This window comes from Diadema antillarum, unplaced genomic scaffold, assembly GCF_040938485.1.
Source record: "Diadema antillarum isolate AM-2024a unplaced genomic scaffold, OU_Dant_1.0 scf00000081, whole genome shotgun sequence".
In the NCBI taxonomy this organism is placed as follows: Eukaryota; Metazoa; Echinodermata; class Echinoidea; order Diadematoida; family Diadematidae; genus Diadema; species Diadema antillarum.
In genome coordinates, this window is record NW_027270970.1 from 1,957,254 (window position 1) to 1,978,311 (window position 21,058).

Below are 21,058 nucleotides of genomic sequence, written 5' to 3' on the forward strand. Positions count from 1 at the left end.
TTGATAAAAATTTGACAATGCGTTTCAATATACGAAGAGGAAAATCAATCCAATATTTGGTCCCCACGGGGCCCCGCTGATGGAGGCGGGCACTAAATCCGAACCTATCTAGCTCACTCCTGGTTCTAGAACAGACATACAAAGATTCCTTAATTCGGGCTTTGGATTTGATATAATTGAGACTCTAGAACAATAGAGATGCTACCCGCCAAGTTTTATAAAGATTTGACCTTGTCAAGAAGAAGAAGAAAGTGTGAGAAATACCCCTCCCCAAAAAATTTAATTCCCACAGGGCCCATAGTGGGAACCCCAGACCTGCCACTAAACAACCTGCAATTACTGTCACTAATATTCACAACACTCAACACATAGGTTTATCACTCCTGCTTCTAGAGGAGAAGATTCTCTCTATTTAAGATTTCTTGAACTCGAGGCTTTGGGACCAACGTGTCTACATTGTGTTCAAAGCTGTCAAAACTCTCTTTTAGATACTCATGGTGCCATGATGTTCATCCAGCTTTCATTGCGTGACAGGATATTCCTCGCTCGACGAAGTTTATCCCGGATCTTATTGAAACCAGAGACAGTAACAGCAGAAGCTGTATTGGTGCCTTTCTCTGGACCTGCAGAGAAATCATATCATGTTCCTATATTAATATACTTCCAAGGAAACGTTACATTACCAGACTACACACACACACACACACACACACACACACACACACACACATACACACACACACACATACACACATACATACATCAGTATATGAGCAGCTACTGGTTGATGAGACTGTTGTAAGCCATAGGGACTCGTCGACAAATTACGCTAGAAAGTTGCGGAGTAAAGTTGACACCTGTCTATTTCATTATAATTATAAAAGTTATTTTAATTATAATAATACAAGCTTTTGTAATGAGCCATCAATCTAGAGAGTGACCTTTTATGAGGAGCACATGCCTACGTGTCAAAGTGAAAACGAGAAGGGAGAGATAGAAATGTGTAATTTATAAACAAATTAACAAATGTTTAACTCAAACAAGATCTGACCCTGTTATGACTTATGATTCTTTTGAACTGTCATTTTATCTACGGATTCTATGGACCTTCGGTGGAACAGCTACAGTGCGATCATCTAGGGTTGTTAGAAATAAAACCTTTTTTTTCTGCAAGAGTTGAGATGGTTCTCTGGACTGTTCGTAATTGCTTTGTACTTTTCTAGAAAAAGAAAAATGGAGATTCCTGCCAGGAACATATTGTTCTAGTATTACGGAGCCAGAGAATACATTGCTTTTCATATGTGGAGTAGGATTTAGACTCTTCTTTTAGGTAGGGGCCTACTGGTAGCCTATAAGAAACGTTTGATAACTGGGGCAATATGAGAAAAGAGAGACTTTGGGGCATGATCCCGTTTGGTAAAATAGGTATCCATAAGATGGCTATGACATCCAAACCTGTTTGGCTTTTCTTGGGCAAAAAGAAACTCTCAGGGACAAGTTTCCACTATGACAAACTCAACGTAACAAAAGGGAGGAACACTGATGGCTACGTCTTGGTAACCCTGGTCTAGTCAGTTTTCCATTCACTATATATATATATATATATATATATATATATATATATATATAATAGGGACATGATATACTGCTTAAGAAACATGAAATATGGCTGTCAACGTCCCAGAGGTATACAATATATTGATGATGACTGGCGGGGGAGGGAACATACCGAATGTTCCACCCGAAGGGTTTGAAATGCTATTGAGGGAGGTTATAAGTCCCGAGACGAAGTCGAGGGACTTGTAGCCTCCCGAAATAGCATTTCAAACCCTGAGGGTGGAACGTTTGGTACATGTTCCCGACAACAAAAGTCATCATCTGTTATATTATATGGGTTAGTCAAATATGTCAACGTCAACGTCAACCACCAGCACAACGCACTCGATTGCTCGCTCGCGCAGAGCCAAATTCACTGTGCGCGCGGTCCTAGGCCTTCTGTCATTTGTAACGTGAAAGTGTTTTCCCATGGGAGAACATTAAAAAGAATGTTCGCCCATGGGCAAACATAAAGAATGTACCTCCATCACGTGACTGTCTTTAGCCAATCACTAACTGGTATTTGACTAACCCATTTAATATATGCGATAGATGACTCGATTCAAATGCCCTGAGACAGTATTACTGCATTGTCTTCCTCCAAGTTTAATTTTAGTCGAAAGAAAAAAGACGTCGTCACGTGATGGCCGCCAGCGAATCCGCGATAAGATTTGTGGGATTTTTCAGATTATCCGAGGTCAATAGTTTCAGTGTCTATCAGCTATACTCCTACATGAACGTGACGTCACTTGCACGAGAGTACATCACGTCTTGTAGACAAAAGGCAAAAATATGGCATCTTCCCAACATTTAGCCAAGAATGATGGTCATATAAGTTTTCAGTTTGATCAGTCTTTAATCATGAGCGGAACCAACAAGTCTCAAAGTCTCCACTTTACCTTCAATGTAGATTTTCTCCATGCTCATTTGTCGGCGAGGTGCGCTTCCTGTTCGAACTGCAATCTTCGTATTTTCGAAGTTGAAGTCTGCGTAATACGCAAAGAAGCCCTGTAAACAGAATTTCGTTTCAGTAAATGTTGTTAAAATTAACATAATAATTTTAGGGGGGGGGAGTTTTAAGGCTCATGTTTAATATAGAGTCATACTTTTTAGGTTCCATGTTTAACATAGAGCCAAGGTTATAATGGAGTTATATAAGCATTAACACAGGGAAAAATTACTGACAAACTCAACTCACCTATAAATTGCTGTTTACGCCGCCATAATTTCTTAGTTTTTAACCCTTGCCACACATTTTAGACTGGATTTGCATATCACATGGCACATTCGTCACCAGGAAACAGTGGACGAAAGTTTGTTTGTTTGTTTGTTGTTGTTTTTTTTTTTTTTGCTTTTTATCTGACTGAATCAAGCTGAATTATGAATACCTTCAAAGTTGTTATCTAACTTTTAAAATTGCCTACATTACCATTTGTGTATTTTCTATCATTACATATAATAACTAGGACTACTCTCCAATTTTGGATAAAGAAAATAGAACAATCTAAATTTCCTAAACGCTAAATCTATGCAGAAACCGTTCAAATTTCAAAAAAACAAGCTTTCTGAATAAACACATCAGGATACCGATGAAAACAGGTAAGGAAAACTAAATACAAGCCCAACAAATGTCAGAAAATCGAGAAAGGAATGAAACAGCAAAGAAGCCTACAACACACTCAAGACCCTCAAATAGGACTAACCAGCTTAGATCAATAGTCATCGCAGATAAAGATGGCAAGCTACTGACAGAGAGCGAGGAAGTTCTAAACAGGTGTACAGAATATTGCAATAGCCTTTATAACTATAATTTCAACATAAACACTTCCATACTGCAGGATGGCCTAGGACATGAAGACAACGAGAACGATCTGCAAGTACTAAAGAGGTTGAGGCCACAGTACAGAATCTGAAGTCAGGGAAATCTCCAGGAATGGATAATGCGCCAGCTGAGCTTTTGAAGCATGGAGGGGAAAAGACCACGAAGGTACTACCGATGCTACGTCAGAAGATCTGGACACAAAAGAAGCGGTCAACGGAGTGGATCCAATCAATGGTGATTCTTGTACCTAAAAAGGGCTACCTCAAGCAGTTCCAAAACTACAGGACTTATTAACCACTCTAGCAAACTAATGTTCCGTATCATCCTCGACAGACTGAAATCAAAGGCTGAAGAACTGCTACCAGAAGTGCAAGTAGGCTTTAAAAGAGGGCGGACCACTCTGAAACAAATTTTGAGCTGTGATCGAGTCCTCATTGAAAACATTTGCAACACCACAAGGACTTCTACCACAGCTTCATTGATTTTAAGAAGACATTTGATCGGGGATGGCACAAAGGCCTGTTATGTGGCATGATCTAAAAGACTTCTTTGACAACCAGAATTAAGGGCGATTCTTCCCGACCACCATCGGAGTAAGATAAGGGTGTATACTGTCTCTAGTGCCCTTTAGCATCTTTCTGGAGAGGATCATGCAAGAGGTCCTCACAGACCACCACACCTCCATCAGCACTGATGGCAGGCCGGTCTGCAATGTCCGTTTCGCAGACAACATTGACTTATGGGGGAGCAGTAACATGGATCCGCTGTTTTTTTTTTCAATTGTATACTTGGAAATTCATTCCCAGTTCAAATATATCAGTAATTTCAGTGATTACACCGAGCTGCCAAGCCAACCGTTTTCTTCAGTTTCCTTCATCTGTATGTCTATCCATATTGACCTGTCTACAACTTTCATAATTGTGAAGCGAGAAGAAACTTTCACGAGCAATAGAAAAATATGAAGTGTAATCATATTTATTTTCACATCTTTTTTTCATTTGTCTATTAACAAAAGCCCATTTTTAACTGAGCTTTTCAAACCGGAATTACCGCGACACGCCCGGGCAATCTCTTTCACCCTTCCTGCTAAAAGAGCCCAGCAAAATGTTGCTTGGACGTTGTCGCGGGATTTTTTTTTTTTTTTTTTGCCAAATTCTACCCTATCCTGCTGGAGTATACCCCGACATTACCCCGACAACCCTTCTGTTAAAACGCTTTCGCGGTAATATTCCTTTGATAAGCTCGCTTACGCTGTTTTACTGCCCGAGGAGATTAATTTTGTTCTCCGGATGCTCTCCCGACGTTTATGGGGTAATATCTATGAAAGCAGGGCTTTAGTAAAGACGAACTGTGCTCTATGAGCCATTGCATTTGGAGCGTTAGGCGAGTTTAAACGAAATTCCTTATTAGCGCGTTATTGGGATTCCATCAGTCTGATGAAGACCAGCCTATTATACTCGACCGCACTCTACACAACCTCCACCTACCTGCAGGAGATCACCTAGACTGCTGGGTCCAAACAATTGACCATTGACTCGTCTGTTGAAGACATGCAGATGTCTTCTGTCAAGCAGATATTCCTCAACTTGGGCGATGTTCACGTGGCTTGAAAGATTATGCCAACCAATCTGTTGGAAACAACGTAACAGTATCTTAAACCGAAAATCTTTAGCTCTGCGACCGACTTGCTAATCATATCTTGTGCTTTTATTCAGTTTTTTCCTACTATCTACTAACCGAATGAATCTGGAACATTAGTGGATTCTTCTATCTTTACCATGGTTATTTCAAATATAGTGAGTATTAATCTGTCGGTGCTTTCCATACACGTAGTAATGTCAAGATTGGCCATGTGTACATGTACTTGCTGCTAGGATCGCTCCTTCTATAATATTACTATGTCATATACTATACATGATTTAGCATGACTTTTACTGATCTCTACTGCGACAACAGAAAATTAGATACTCAAGTCTCGTAGCTCCACATTGCAACCGTTATGTACTATAACGCGTTAGGCATGAGTTGATTTTAACCAAAGCCAAAGATTTATCGAGGACCTATAAGCAGTTGTAAGTTGTTTTAGGATATGAAGTTTCTGCTTCCTGCCAGCAAACTGACAAGGAAAAATATGTACAGTGTTGTATGTACATCAGATGTTGTACGCTTTAAATGACATTGGGATTTACCTGTAATACTTATCTTGCCAATCTTCGGCAAAGAGGAGACATTTCTTTTCCTTTTTGCACTAATTGCGGATCGAAAGTGATTATAACCAAAGAAATAGAAGAATGTGCATATTTACATGACCAGGTGCTTCAAAGACGACATTGAGATGTCCCGCAGCTTTTTCATCACACATGCAAAGTGAAAACACAAAAATGATGTTAGAAGCCGAAAAATGTAATTGCCAAATAGTTTTCTGTAAACATATACACAGCAGTGGTAGAACATTTTCAGTACAGCTACAAGTAACTCATTAGTTAGTTGTATATTTCATTACCAAAATAGTTAGATAGATAGCAAAAGAGGAAAACAAATATCTTTACTAATAACCATACTATACTTTTAATTCAGTTATTCCTTCTACACAAAGGTTAACGTTTCTTTTCACGTACACACACACACACACACACACACAAACTATTCATTCATTCATTTCAATTTCACGACATAGACATTTAAAACCAAACAAAACACAATTGTTTTGGTACAATTTATATATTTTAGAATGGAGGCCTCATAAAAAGCACACAAGGGACTTGTTAGAGCTGAATGATTGTAGGGAATCATGATTTCCTGCAATCATAACATTTTAACTGAGCATAATCAGACAAGTTTAACTAATGATAAAGTAAAGGCGGTAGATACTATGAATATTTCCATATGAACTTATTTCATGGGGGCGCACGGTGTTCAAAGGGTTGATTACACATGTTTCTATCTGCCTGGTATGCATGCCGGATTTTCCAGACATGACTAATTTGAATTTATTAGGGACTATTTTGAACTGCTTGGCGCCGTCATGGAGCCTCGTGCATATACTTCTATTGCCATATTAAAACAATGGCTCTGGCAGACTAAATAGGACTGACTATAACCTTGCATGTAATTGATCGTCATAAGAACCCAGGAAATGGAGTTGAGGGTGCCTTCACGAGGATTGCATATGCCATTTCGTTTGGCCCACTGCTTCACGATGAACCCCAAAGGGCCTACACGACCATCCTCTGAAAAAAAGATAACCATATTTGTAAGTACAGTAAAATCGAGGTGAAATACAACATTAGAAGGGAGGATGATGGAAGATAATTACGTACGATAAACAAACATTATTAAATGAATTGCTGAAAATCATACAGTTTGTGTTCTTTCAGGTTCAATGACCATTATTTGCTCTGATCCCAGAAAAAGAACGTTATTTTCGAGTTCAGGGACTATTGTATGCCTACGGACCAAAAAGTCAGGGTCCGAGTGCAAAGTGGAGTGTGAACGAAAAACATCTGAGTCGTCTACTGAATGACAGACAGTATAAAAGAGAGGACCGAGTTCAGAGGAGTTTTTGTGGTTAGAAGACCTGTATGATTAATTGTTCTCATTTCACAATAGTAAATCAATAATGAATATGCAAAGGGACATCTCTGCGAAGTTTAAACCTGATCAAATTTCTTACCTTCGACGTACAGTTTCTGAAGACAGGAGTCGAGAACGCCCTGTGGTGAAATCATGTAAGTGATAACAGATTACTGCAATGTGCTTTTATGCATTATTGTAAGGCCACAATAGACATTTTTGGGGGGTTATAACTCCTATACTTTGTTTTTTAAAAAAAGAGCGATGAAGTAATTTTATATATTTTATCTTGGCATGTAGAATTTTGTTAAACTCCAAATAATGCTGTACACGTTACATGACTATTAAAGCTTGTTTTAAAGAAAGCAAAGGTAGCTCATTAAAGGGATCGTACAGTTTTGGTTGAGACCTAATTTCGGGTATCTAATATTTTTGGTGAAATAATGAAAAACCTCTCATGAAATATAAAAGAACATGTAATTCTATGAGGAATTCAGTGTTTATTTGATGAAAATTGGTTTTGAAATGGCAGAGATATCCAAAAAGGGGCGATTCTAATAAAGTGTGTGACCCACACTTTATTACGATCGCTTTGTTTTACTTTGTTTTTGGATGTTTCAATCAAACCCGATTTTCATTAAATAAACTTCGAATTCTTCGCTCTGTACTATATCACAAATGTTTTCTTGGTATCTCGCAAAAAGTTAAAAGCCCAATTCTCATCTCCACCAATACAGTACCATCCCTTTAACATCAACCCAGGAATGTCAACTTTTGCCTAACCAATGTTGAAAAAAAAAGTTCAATGTTCAGTTCAAATTATTTCTCTTTTTTTCACGATGAAATAATATACAAATCTCACTTTCTTCAGTGACAAAAATGATGCATGTAATTTTACACACACACACACAAAACAATAATTGAAACTTGGTTCAAAACAAAGCCGTACATACCCCAGTTACGTCAATGTTCAGGTCAATTTCAGGGTCATGTCTGTTCGAGAAAAATCGAAATTCCTTGAATTAATCATCAGGGGGGAAAGGTCGTATTAAGTCTCAACACAATTGCCACAGTGAACAAAATCGTACCTGCCACCACAATGTATCACTAAAATAGATATTAGGCAAAATAACAATCAACGATACGGCTAAATGATTCGTTCATAACAATTGACGAAAGTTGACGTTTTGTTATTCAGTCAGGGCGGGGTTTTTTTTTTTTGGTTTGTTTGTTTGTTTGCTTAATTGTTTGTTGTCTTATGATAGAAGCAGACTTTCATGTTATCAATGAATTGCGAGCGATCTGACATTACCTCACATGGCGCATCTTCAGAATTGGCACTGTCGTGGTGGCAGGGACCAGTGTGACATCGGTGACGACTATCGGACCTATAGAATGAAAAGATCATGGAAGTTATAACAGTGCAACATTTAAGACTTTCAATTTCATTATCGCTTTGATAACAATCATAACCATAAAACGACGTTTGCACGCTCACTAAAAATGAAATTATATCATAATCATCTGTATTTGTCGTCTTTGTAATTGTGACCCTGCATCACAAAACTAACAAAAAGTCGCCAGACATGAATTTTTACGTCAAAGTAGATTCCCAAAGAGTAGATTTTAAGCTTTAAAATGATGTTTAAATCAATTCAGATGGACTCTCGCAACCTATCTACCTGTCTTTGTAATTGTGACCCTGCATCACAAAACTAACAAAAAGTTGCCAGACATGAATTTTTACATCAAAGTAGATTCCCAAAGAGCAGATTTTAATGATGTTTAAGTCAATTCAGATGGACTCTCGCAACCTATCTAAATACTGTAAAGGAAACACATACTCTTTGTGAAAGTGTATGCTGAGAAAAGAAGCTCTGAAGTACATGGTCTATTCGAGTGATTAATCTTTACCAAGTCGTGCATGCGGGACAAAAAACAGGATGTAATATACCGGAGCAACAACGATGAAAAGATCATCAGATCAATGAAATTGAGCATGCTTTATCAACACATTCTGTCCATGATTAAATCATCGTTCTTTCTAAAATTTTTAGTTTTGAAAGTGAAGAGTGTGTACACGATTTATAAGAAAGGAAAAGGGGAACTCTGATACACATATAATCACAATATTCTAAAACTGTTAAAAACACAATTTTTTTTTTCGTTTTTATGATCCTAAACTTTAGCATATAGCAGAAGAATATTTGTTCTTTAGAAAATATGAAAGACTGAAGATCGGGTATAGGTTGTCCCGAGTTCACCTATTTTCTTTCCTCATCCACAATCAGTGTGTGCGACGTACTTTTCGTTGGTTTTGTGATGCACGGTCACAATTATCATAATGATCATGTTAGAATAAAAAAAAACAGATTATAACAATGATCATCTGTTTTATTAAATTCATTAAATCTAATTGTATTTTGACAATACAGATATCAAGTATGCACTAAAACTTGATAGAGTAAGCACAGGATAGTTTAGAAGGAAAGGAATTTAAAACAAGCCAATAATAACCATTTGATATGCAGTTTAGACAGAAGTTCTTAGTCAGGTGACGTATTATATCACTTATATAGGGAAACGGCCTCTAGCATAATCTACAACTAGAACAACAACAACAAATGAATGAATATGCATTTAGGATTTGCACTGATGTCAATCGAGGAGTTCACAACTCTTCCTTTTTAGAACAAATTTGGACAAAGACTTGAAAAGGATATTTTATTATGTCTGTGGCTCCTTGTGATTACCGTTGCCTGTGCTTGCCTTTTAGCAGTAAGATAAACAGATTAGATTTATACAGATGGAAATTATCAAGTAACAATCACTAAAGAAATAGGTAAATAGCATGAATAGCAGCTATCTAAACACGCTGTTAAATGTGTAAGTTGTAAAGGTATCGTTCAGTATATGCAAATGAATAACATTATATGGGCAAGGTGGAGGGTTACTAGTATTCTGAAATTCTTACTTGATGGTCCCATCCCTTTCAGGTGTCTTTCTAATCTCCTCAGGATCTCCACAGCTCGAGCTTTGTCACTGTATTCCTGATGGCAAGAAAAAAAAAGAGAACACAAAGCGATAGATGTCATTTCATCATGTACACTGTCTTTGGTTAATCGCTTTGTCAGCATTCTTTTTCTTGACCTGTCACTCGTCATGCTTTTACACATTCCGGTCGCTTTTTTTTTTCTCTCTCTCCCTCTTTCTCTGACGATATTACGTCATCAATTCACAAATTGCATCCCTCACAGGTATACTATTACAACTTGGTAAAGATAAAGGCCTGATAGGCCTACAAAGTATGACAATACATAACCTGCTTTAGTACGTTTTGCTGTTGCACCACCTGAAAAGAGGCACCTGCTGAACTAAAATACGTCTTAACAAGTTGAAATTGAGGTCAGAGTTCACAAAACAAAATTAAACAATTCTTTCAGAACTCCACAACAGACTCACAGACAATCATCCTAGTTTTACTAGAATACATAGCCAGGAGTCCTCAATACAATGAACACATTTTTAAAGGCAATATACATATACAGAGTATACCATATATATATATATATATATATATATATATATATATATACATACAGATAAAATATTTCTCCAGCTATATATATATTCTCATGGGAACAATGGAGCAAATCACCCATCGTCTAGTTCCCTTCGGTACTAAAAAAAAAAAAAAATCAATTCTGAGTATTATTATGTAAACATTGATACACACACGCGCGCACACACACACATATATATATAGATTATATATATATTTTAAAAAATATATATATAGGCCTATATACATAATTATATATATAATATTTTTTTCAGTGAGACTGTTTTTTTATGTTTACAGACTTTAAGATCGTGATCACTGCAAAATAGATACACATGTACTAACCTACATACATTTAGAACTGCCAGGGCTAACAAAGGAAACACACACACACACACACACACACTACTTACATCATGGCTGGAATCGGGAAACCACAATGTCAGATCTGCATCGCAACCAGCGGCACCAAAGCCACTTACTGCAGACCCAAACACTAACAACTTGGCATCTAGAAACAAAGGAAGTCGACATTATTGCGATAAAAGTGATAGCATACAACACACACATACTGAAGCTTTTCGACATGCACTCATCAGAGTAAAATCGCATGAATGAACAGAAATGTTGTTGTTGTTGTTTTAGATTGTGGAGCTCTCTGCCGGGTGGGCAATTTGCTCCAAAAAATATAATTATTCAGATATGCCTGAAATTTAATTATAAAAACCTAAACTACTTTAAATTATTTACAAAAAAGCAAATTACATTTATTTTCATATTTACAATGATATATATACAACGGAAGGAAGGGGACAGGGTTCCGGAAATGATGTCATCTGCCTACTCCTGCATCGAGAGAAATGCAGGGTTACGCCGTTCCCGTCGGCAAAGCAGGTATAGGACCCGCCCGCCGACGCCGGTGATGTCTTGGCCTTTCCCGGGGTCAGGCGCCTCTAGTTGCCTTATCGGCCTAGGTGTTAATTATTATTAGCCTAGTAGGCAGAGACATCGTGGAAGAGAAGTGTTGATAGAAGAATAGCGGAAAGGGTGAAGACAGAACGAGAAGACAGACAGCTAGGGGGGTGGAGGGTGCTGAGCTCCTCTCTCTGACATAGGGTCAGCCCGTTACCAAGATTACATGCATGGGATATAAAAATGGATCACAATTGAAAGAAGCGTTACCGTCGGTCACGAGCCATTGATAATGCTAACCTTAGAGAAAAATGCAGATAAGTGTAGAAGAAGAGAAAGAATAGAGATATAGAACTAAGGATGGCGTTGAATATGACGGTGGTATCGGAATAAAACAAAGGCGTATTGAGTATATCGATGGTACATGTATGCGTGTGGAGTTCTCCCTTGCAGTCGTTTGACCTCTACAAACATACCTTGGTATAATTAATGTAGGTAGTGGCATAGAGATAAAAGGGAAGAGATATCAAATTGTGAAATACTGGTTTGTGTCCTTTACATATTGAAGCAGGTGGTCCATGGACTGCTGGTTGGAGAAAAGATCAGACAGCTGCAGGGTAGATTTATGTAATCTTTGTGCTAATGCTGTACGTTGTTTTAGGAATCGTGTGCAGTATAACAGGTAGTGTCCTACAGTTTCCGGGGAGTTGCAGGTGTGACAAAGGCCATTAGGGTGTTTGTGAATTAAGTGTAAGAAAGCAGGGAGTCGAGCACGACCCATTCTGAGTCTGTGAATGATAATTTCGTCTCGGCGGCAAATACAATCGATGGAGAAAAGCTGTTTGACATTACTATGAATGAAGTATAGATGACGACCATGGGTGGATGTGCGCCAGGTCTCGTTCCAGGCGTCCAGACATTTTGTCGAGATTAAATGTCTAATCTCAGAAACGGTAGGAGGGATCATGATGGTTATGTAATCTTTTTTTAGACTTTTCTTCGCGAGAGAGTCTGCACAATCATTACCTTTTAGACCACAATGTGAGGGGATCCAGACTAGGGAAAGAGAAAATCCATTAGATAATAAATGTGAACATTTCAATAAAATATCGCAAGTTAGGTCGTGTTTATTTGAGGAATAGTTTTCTAATAAAGACAGAGCGCTGAGGGAGTCTGAAAATATTGCAGCTTTCTGTGGAGAAGAAGTTTCTAGCCAGGTTAGAGCTTCTAAAATTGCAGTGAGTTCAGCACGGCATATGGAAATGCGGGAGATTCTTTCGTAGATTTTTATTTCGTGGCGGGGAATATAAATCCCAATGCCAACCCTGTTGCTGGTGGGGTCGTGAGAGCCGTCTGTGTAGAGATGAAGGTGTTTAGCATAGGTAGTGTTGATAATCTGGAGAGCAGTTTGTCTTTGCATTTCAGGGTGGGACGTCTTTGTGCAGTGGTCATGAATGGAGAGGTCGATTGTAGGAAATAATATTGACCATGGCGGACACGGGCAGTCAGATAGCGGGATGAGTTTGCTGAAAGTGGGAAATAAATGTGAAGTGCGGAGGGCAAACGGTTTTTTGTGTTCAGGCCATTTGACAGTGGCAAACTGCCAGCAGTCCGAGATGGCGGCCCGGGCTTGGTGAGTGGTGGAGAGAGAAAACAGATAAGCACAGTAGTTGAAAGCGGCCCTCTCACGGCGTATATCTAAGGGAGCTTCGTGGCATTCCACTTGGAGAGAGTGTAGTGGGGTGGAGGGGAGAGCACCAGTGGCTATACGTAGGGCGTGGCCTTGAACTGAGTCCAGCTTCTTGGCAAGTGTTGGGGAAATGGAATTGTAGATTTCACATGAATAATCAAGGTGGGGGCGAACTAATGAACGATATAATAATAACAAGGTTTTAGTATCAGCGCCCCAGGACGTGCCGGATACAGACCGAAGAAGGTTAAGGCGTCTATTACATTTATTCAGTATATAGTTTACATGAGATGACCACGATAGCGAGGAGTCAAAAATGACGCCGAGGTATTTGTAGTTTTGCACAATTTCTAAAGGAGCATCAGATACATGTATATTGAAATTACTGGCGGCAACTGATCGCGGATAAAAAATCATTACTTTGGATTTATTGCTTGATAAAGAAAGGCCCCATTGTTTCAGCCAAGAGGCGATGTTGTCGATGTCCACCTGTAATTTGAAATTGATGTATCGTAGGTTGGTGGAAGTGCGCCAAATCGCTATATCATCTGCGTAAAGAGATATATTGGATCTGCTGCAGTAAGAGATGTCGTTGATGAAAAGAGTAAAGAGAACTGGACTAATAACGCTTCCTTGAGGAAGACCGATATTTTGGTGATAAGTGTCGGACAGAAAGGAATCAGAAAGGAATCAGAAATGAACAGAAAGCCAGAAACGAAACAATATTAAGGAAGCGAAGGAACCATAAGGGCGAAATGGCGAGCTGTGATTGGCTGCTAAGGTAAACAAATTAGCCTTGCTGCCAGCCGTTTGGTTGATTAATGCTAAAATACTAAAATAATGCAAGTGTACTTACGAACTCTTTCTGGCGGCACAGAATGGGGTCCGTGAATTGGATGTATACTGCTTCGAGCATGCGCAGATGCGTGAAACTTCTCGCTCGGCTGAGAACCTTAAACCAAGATGGACAGTATTGTTCGGCGCACTCTTGGTTGTTCATCAAGTGGTGAGCAATGGCCGAATTGCCACCATCCACCGTCGTACGCACACTAGGCCGTCTACATGCGCGCGAAGGTAGGGAACGCACGTTGGTTTTGCTACTAGTATTCCGGATAGAGGCGGGCACATGTTGGTTCATGCGATCTGCTAACCGTTGGGTTGTACGCCCTATGTACCGAGCTTCACATCGGCACTTGTACTCGTAAATAACATTGCTACATTGCGTAATAGGGAGCACATCCTTTCGGACAGACGACATCATTCTGTGTGTGGTAAATACCACGCGCGCCTCAACACAAGGGAAAGTGCTGGATACCGCTTGCTTGATTTGTTTCTCAAACTTCTCACGCAAACTGCGCAGGCCCACAGAGACACCGGCCTTTGGACCTAAGAGATGCCCTACCTATCTCAAACTTCCTTGGCGAGGGAAGGCTTCCCAAAAGTTTGAGAAACAAATCAAGCAAGCGGTATCCAGCACTTTCCCTTGTGTTGAGGCGCGCGTGGTATTTACCACACACAGAATGATGTCGTCTGTCCGAAAGGATGCGCTCCCTATTACGCAATGTAGCAATGTTATTTACGAGTACAAGTGCCGATGTGAAGCTCGGTACATAGGGCGTACAACCCAACGGTTAGCAGATCGCATGAACCAACATGTGCCCGCCTCTATCCGGAATACTAGTAGCAAAACCAACGTGCGTTCCCTACCTTCGCGCGCATGTAGACGGCCTAGTGTGCGTACGACGGTGGATGGTGGCAATTCGGCCATTGCTCACCACTTGATGAACAACCAAGAGTGCGCCGAACAATACTGTCCATCTTGGTTTAAGGTTCTCAGCCGAGCGAGAAGTTTCACGCATCTGCGCATGCTCGAAGCAGTATACATCCAATTCACGGACCCCATTCTGTGCCGCCAGAAAGAGTTCGTAAGTACACTTGCATTATTTTAGTATTTTAGCATTAATCAACCAAACGGCTGGCAGCAAGGCTAATTTGTTTACCTTAGCAGCCAATCACAGCTCGCCATTTCGCCCTTATGGTTCCTTCGCTCCCTTAATATTGTTTCGTTTCTGGCTTTCTGTTCATTCATGCGATTTTACTCTGATGAGTGCATGTCGAAAAGCTTCAGTATGTGTGTGTTGTATGCCATTTTCAAGTTCTGTAGTACCAAACACTTATTCATAAAAGTGATACCAGGCAATTAAGACAAATAGTTTTTATTAATTTAAGAAAGAGAAGAACTGTAAGATGTGCTTGTTTCCCAGACTAAGTTGATTTAAACACTATTGAAATTGCTTGTGGGGAGAAGTGTTATACGAACGTATGCAAATACATTTTACTATTGTTTTTTTTTCTTTCTTTTCTTTTCATTTACTGTAACTCAGGAAACTTGCTATTGTACAAGCTCTTGTTATTTTTTTTTCAAAAAAAAAATACACATTATATTACATTTATACAATATGTAATGTATATGTACATACGTCGGTTGAGAATGATAAGGGCGTTAAGTGACCACAAAACCCATAGTGTTCGAGAAGACTTAAAGCCCTTCTCATTCTCAACAGACAGAGTTTGTTCCCCAAAACCGATAAGTCCATTTTTGAAGATTTTGAAGTACCGTCTCTGTCATAAAGTACAAAATAATACCTTTTAAATGATATATTGGTCACTACATATAAAGGTAAATTTTTGAAGTTATGGTCGAAAGAAAAAAAAATCTTATTATTCTCTTTATTTTTCTTGACCAAATATCTCCATTTGGCAAATATGGACTTATCGGTTTTCGCGAACAAACTCTTCATGTATATGTATATATATATATAATTATACTCCACATATAATGAATGAGAAGGTACTTACTGGAGTAAAGATCGTTTCTAATAACGTTTCCTAGGCTCTTTTTCGCGGAAACAATCATATCCAGACCAGGGGCTTGCAGCTTTTCTCTATTGTAGTACTGCATCATCTCTTGAGACCTGTTTCTCAAGAATATCAACAAGTTGGAAATGAAAGAGGAAGTAATGACAGCAAACCTCCTTGCTGTTTTATTATTGTGTGCACTTACATAACTATCTCCTCAATTGTTTCGCCTATTGTGATGTCAACCAGATATCGTTTAGTTTGTTTCATTTTGTTCTAAAATCTCGAAGCCCAAACACCTTTTAGCTCTGGTTTACAGCTATAAAATTATATAGCAGATTGTCTGGCGTATTTTGTTTTGTTTTGTATGACCAATGAATCAATCAAATTGTCAATACAATTCAGATACACAGCTGTAAGAAATGAAAGTTGAATAATACATGTTCATGTGACTTTGCACCACAAAGGGCACGTTTTGTTGTTGTTGTTGTTGTTGGTTTTTTTTTTTTTTTTTTTTTTTGGGGGGGGGGGGAACTGGTGGTTAAGGTCAATGGTACCCCTATCCCCCCCCCCCATACACGGATAGAATCTTAAGACAAAATATTTGAACATTTAGTGGTGTATTTTTGCTTCTACTGCACCTCCCCCCCCCCTTCTACCGCCAAGGGTAACTCTCCACTCCTGACCATATTGACTCCCGTTATGACGTGTGGGTGGACCAGGGAGGTGAAATTTCTTTCCAATTTTTGCAATTCTTGTACGGAATATGTGCAGGAAGGTAAACCAGTAGCATACAGTGTCTAAACTAGTTGTAAATATTGCAATGCGATTATACTTTTCGTGATAATTTGCTATTAGAGAACTGGGAACAAGTCTTTAGAACTACTGATGTAAGTGGGACATACAATAATTTGTTGAAAATATTGCAACCTCATCTTGAATCGATATGGATTATAAGTTTGGAGGAATAGACCCTACTCATGAATCAAGTCAACGTGCTTGTCGTAATCATCCAAAAGATTGCTATAAGAGCCAGTTCTATCAGTCTATTAAGAGTCCATCAGTGCCAATATTAAAAAATTTACGGCTTCTCATTTTTTTTTCCGATTACATAAGCTTTGTGTCTGTTCATATAAGCTTATTATGTATTGGTTACACCTGATTCATTCAGCTCTATATTGCTCATACGTATCCCATAGATATAATGCTAGAAATATTACAAAAACAATTTGAATTTGCCTTTGCAGCTGAACATACTCATTCGGTAGATATTTAAAATCACGTTTGCTGGCTGTCTTATACCAAAATAATTTCTATGTGTGCTGTCGCAAATTTTATATCTGAATAGATACAGTAATATAATTATGTTCTTGCTTATTTTTGTTAAATTATCTTAGACCCGCATATTAATTCACACTTATACTTGAGCATCAATGTCAAGTTTTCAACAAACATACGTATTAAAAAATATTTAAATATTCATGCATTTTCAAACTAGAGATATTCATTTTGTTGTACTTATTATATCGTATAGAACCATTGTATTAATAGACAACTATCAGACCTGTTTAGTGTTCATGCTATTTTCTGGAACCTTTTATCATGTATTTAGCATGTGTCTTTTGTTAGGTATTATGTCATTTTGGACCTACGTTCCTTTTCTGTGACGCTGTCTTCCGTTTCCCATACATGAGGCACATAAAAGTATGGGACCAATGAAAATCTTTTAGAGGAACATTTAAAAAGCAGCAACAACGTTGACATTATAAATGGTCATAAAAATGAAATGTCATAAAACAAATCTCATGACTTTGAAATAGTCATGACTTAAGGGGATAATTTACACCTAACAGTTTGTAACATCGCGGATAAGCTGTTATAAAAGAAATGAAAAAAAAACACCTTGCATTGAAAACACTGGCAGTTCCTAACATTTCAAGCAACATAATAATAATCTCTTCTATCAAAATCTGATTAAATTGAGAATATTAAACAGTGACATTTTCTTGGTTCATTAGTAAAGTAATCTCATTCCATTTCAGGCATTTCTGCCCGAACATCAATTCAAAATATCAGAATAAAGTTTCAAGTGAAAATGACATAATGTGTGTGTGATATATATGCATACTAATACATGACCGGTGAAAATGGAAACTTGCTCCACACACAGAAACACGCAAACGAAAAACACAGTCACACTAATCAGCTCATATAGCAATAAACTATACTCGCTGGTTATCGAAAACACTTCGCTTTAAAACGAGAAATAATCTGCGAAGGGAACATGCAGTAGAGGAGTCTTGCGAAGTGTTCCTTTTGTAATTGTTTTGCGATGCAAAATTCCCAGGTATAGCCCACTATACCTGCATGGGAAGTTTAGATATGAGATTAATTTACTGCCAAATCAATACGGAGTTATTAAAAGCTGTTATTATAAGTCTTTACAAAACTGTTAGAATTAGAAAGATTTTTTTAACTCTTACGATTTAGAAAACAAAATAAAACCACACACACACACACACGAACACACACACACACACACACACACACACACGGGTAATCTAGACAATTTTACAATGATTAACGTTTCGTCAACATTATCTCTCGATTGTAAATGAGCCATTAATCCTGCGTCGAATATCCCTTAACACATTTCCATGTCCTTTTTATGAATAGATGTTTCAGTAAGACAAATCACAGACGAATTGTGATGTGTAATGTTTGCTGTCACCATGACAACAAACTATAACCGATACAGACTTACCTGCTGTCCTGCGCCATGATTCCTGCAGCCACCTTTTTTTGTAGCACTCTGTTCTCTCCGTATAGTAATGCTGCATCAAATGAAAGTACATAATAACACATACTATAATAACAGAATTTATCACAGCTTCTGTGTAGACATACTTGTTTATACTCATCCTTTTTTATTTCATGAACCACGCGGTTGTTGATACCACGTCCAACCCATAAAAAAATAGCTTCCTCCTATATATTTTTATGAAATATATGATTCTTGCGCTTAAGAGAAAATGCATATCAAAATGTCTCTCCATTTCCATCTATCTCTCTTTCCGTAGATACATAGACATGTATATGTGGCGTATAATCATGGTAATTGCCCCCCTTGCTAATATTGGTTAGTGATAAGGTTAGAGTAAAGATTAGGGTTAGGTTTAGGTTTAGGGTTAGAGTTTGAGTAAGGGTTAAGATTAGGTTCAGGATTAGGATTGCAGGGGAAGGGTCCGGGGTAATTGCCCAGGGGGTAATTGCCCTATAGACCCGTATCAACGTGTATGTGTGTCTACTATTATGTATAGTTTACTATTGACCACGGTATCATAGCACCATTTTCTCCTTTGCCCCCTTTCTTGTTTAAATGAAATTACGTTAGCCGTTGGTGTAACTGGAATTACATGTATATTAAAGGGACTGTACAGTACTGGTTGAGGTAGGGATTCATGTTTTGAACATTCCTAAGTGATATAATGAAAAGCCTCTCATGAAATATGAAAGAGCATGTAATTTTAATAAGGATTCAACGTTTATTTGATGAAAATTGGTTTTCAAATGGCTGAGATATCCAAAAAAGTGCTAATAATAAAAGGCGACATGCCCCAACTTTATTAGTAACTCTTTGTTTCACCTTGTTTTGGGATATCTCAGCCATTTCAAAACCGATTTTCACCGAATGAACTTTTGATACCCCTTAGAATCGCATGCTCTTTGACATCTCATAGAGTGGTTTCTGAATATCTCACAAAACGTTAAAAGCTAAATCTTCACCTCGACCAGAACTGTACACACCCTTTAAGCTATAGTATTTATTTCCAGTCTGTTTCTGGCTATCTGTGAACAACTTTGACGGTGTGCTCCTAACTTTTTCAGCGAACCCCGTTTCAGAGGCAAGAAAATACAAATATAAAAAGAAAGAACGATTAACTTTTGAGAAGTGAGTAAAATAATTCTTACCAGCAAATGAGAGGTCTATCCTCCTGGGATGAACTGGGTGAAATGATGATTCTGAAAATTTCTCAACACTAATTAGGATAACTGTGGAAATTCCCCGCCTATGTTGCAATTAAGTGTTGATCACGTGGTTTCATTATTATCTCGGGTTTTCCCACTGAGCTCTTCAAGTTCTGTGGGTTTTCCCAGCTGCTGATCGATGTTTGTTTATCTGTTTATTGCAGATTGTAGTCTTGTAAACACACATTGATGGCAGGGTTAGCACAAATGATGATACCTAACCAGTCGCAATAGGATTTGTACAGTGCCTTCCTGTTATAGCGAACACAGTTATAACGAAATTCCGGTTACAAAGAAGTAAAGATTCAGGACGCAACATTACTCGCTCAATTCTTTTTTTTTTCATTTGTTCGGTTTTAACGAAATTTCGATTTAACTAAAGGCAACTGTCGTTATAAGGGGGGTCCACTATAGCTACATTATTACGCTTCGTTTCATTCTTTACTTATTTATGTTGGATATTGAAGATCCTTTGATAGAACCAGTGTTAGAACTTCACTGGTTGTTAGGAGAGAACACTAGGGACAGGTCACTGTCGTGAATGATGCATTAAAAGACGTTGAAAGAGGGGGAGAGGGATAAAGAAAAACATTTTAAACACGTACAGAAAGCACTGAATAAAACAGAGACAAATCACCTCATATGAGCATAATACTACTATAGCAATTCTAGGTTTTTCTCTGAGGTTAAAAAATGAAATAAGCAAAAAATCTGATCTGCTAAGATTGTTGGCGAATACGTTTTAAACTTGTAGAATTAAGCGTCATTTCCCGATTTGACATGCTGCAAATGACAAGACAGGTGCATATACAGCTGTAATATATAAGCTGCCTCTCTGTGTTCTATTTATTGGAATCATATCAGTGTTTATAAAATATACACATTTAAAAAAAAATACGTATCACATTAAAAACTGCACGACACAATCCGGCACATACCGACTTAATTACCCACACATGCGCGAACACTGCACGTAGGCCAAACCCACTTCGTGTCAAAAATCACTTTGCAGTCA

The 21,058-nt window shown here is 38.2% G+C and overlaps 1 protein-coding gene across 1 annotated transcript; it reads right to left on the reverse strand.

Moving 5' to 3' along the window:
* Window positions 1-98: 98 nt before the first annotated feature.
* On the reverse strand, window positions 99-20,039 carry LOC139717750 (poly(A) RNA polymerase GLD2-like). Its single transcript, XM_071629256.1, has 13 exons — window positions 19,987-20,039; window positions 18,779-18,848; window positions 16,015-16,130; window positions 10,967-11,064; window positions 9,966-10,041; window positions 8,304-8,379; window positions 7,945-7,984; window positions 7,092-7,131; window positions 6,520-6,648; window positions 5,724-5,764; window positions 4,906-5,046; window positions 2,496-2,604; window positions 99-623 (listed from the first exon to the last, which is right to left on the reverse strand). The coding sequence occupies exons 2-13, from the start codon at window positions 18,793-18,795 to the stop codon at window positions 493-495; spliced, it is 1,014 nt and encodes a 337-aa protein (XP_071485357.1). The 5' UTR covers window positions 18,796-18,848; window positions 19,987-20,039; the 3' UTR covers window positions 99-492.
* Between the last annotated feature and the right edge of the window lie 1,019 nt (window positions 20,040-21,058).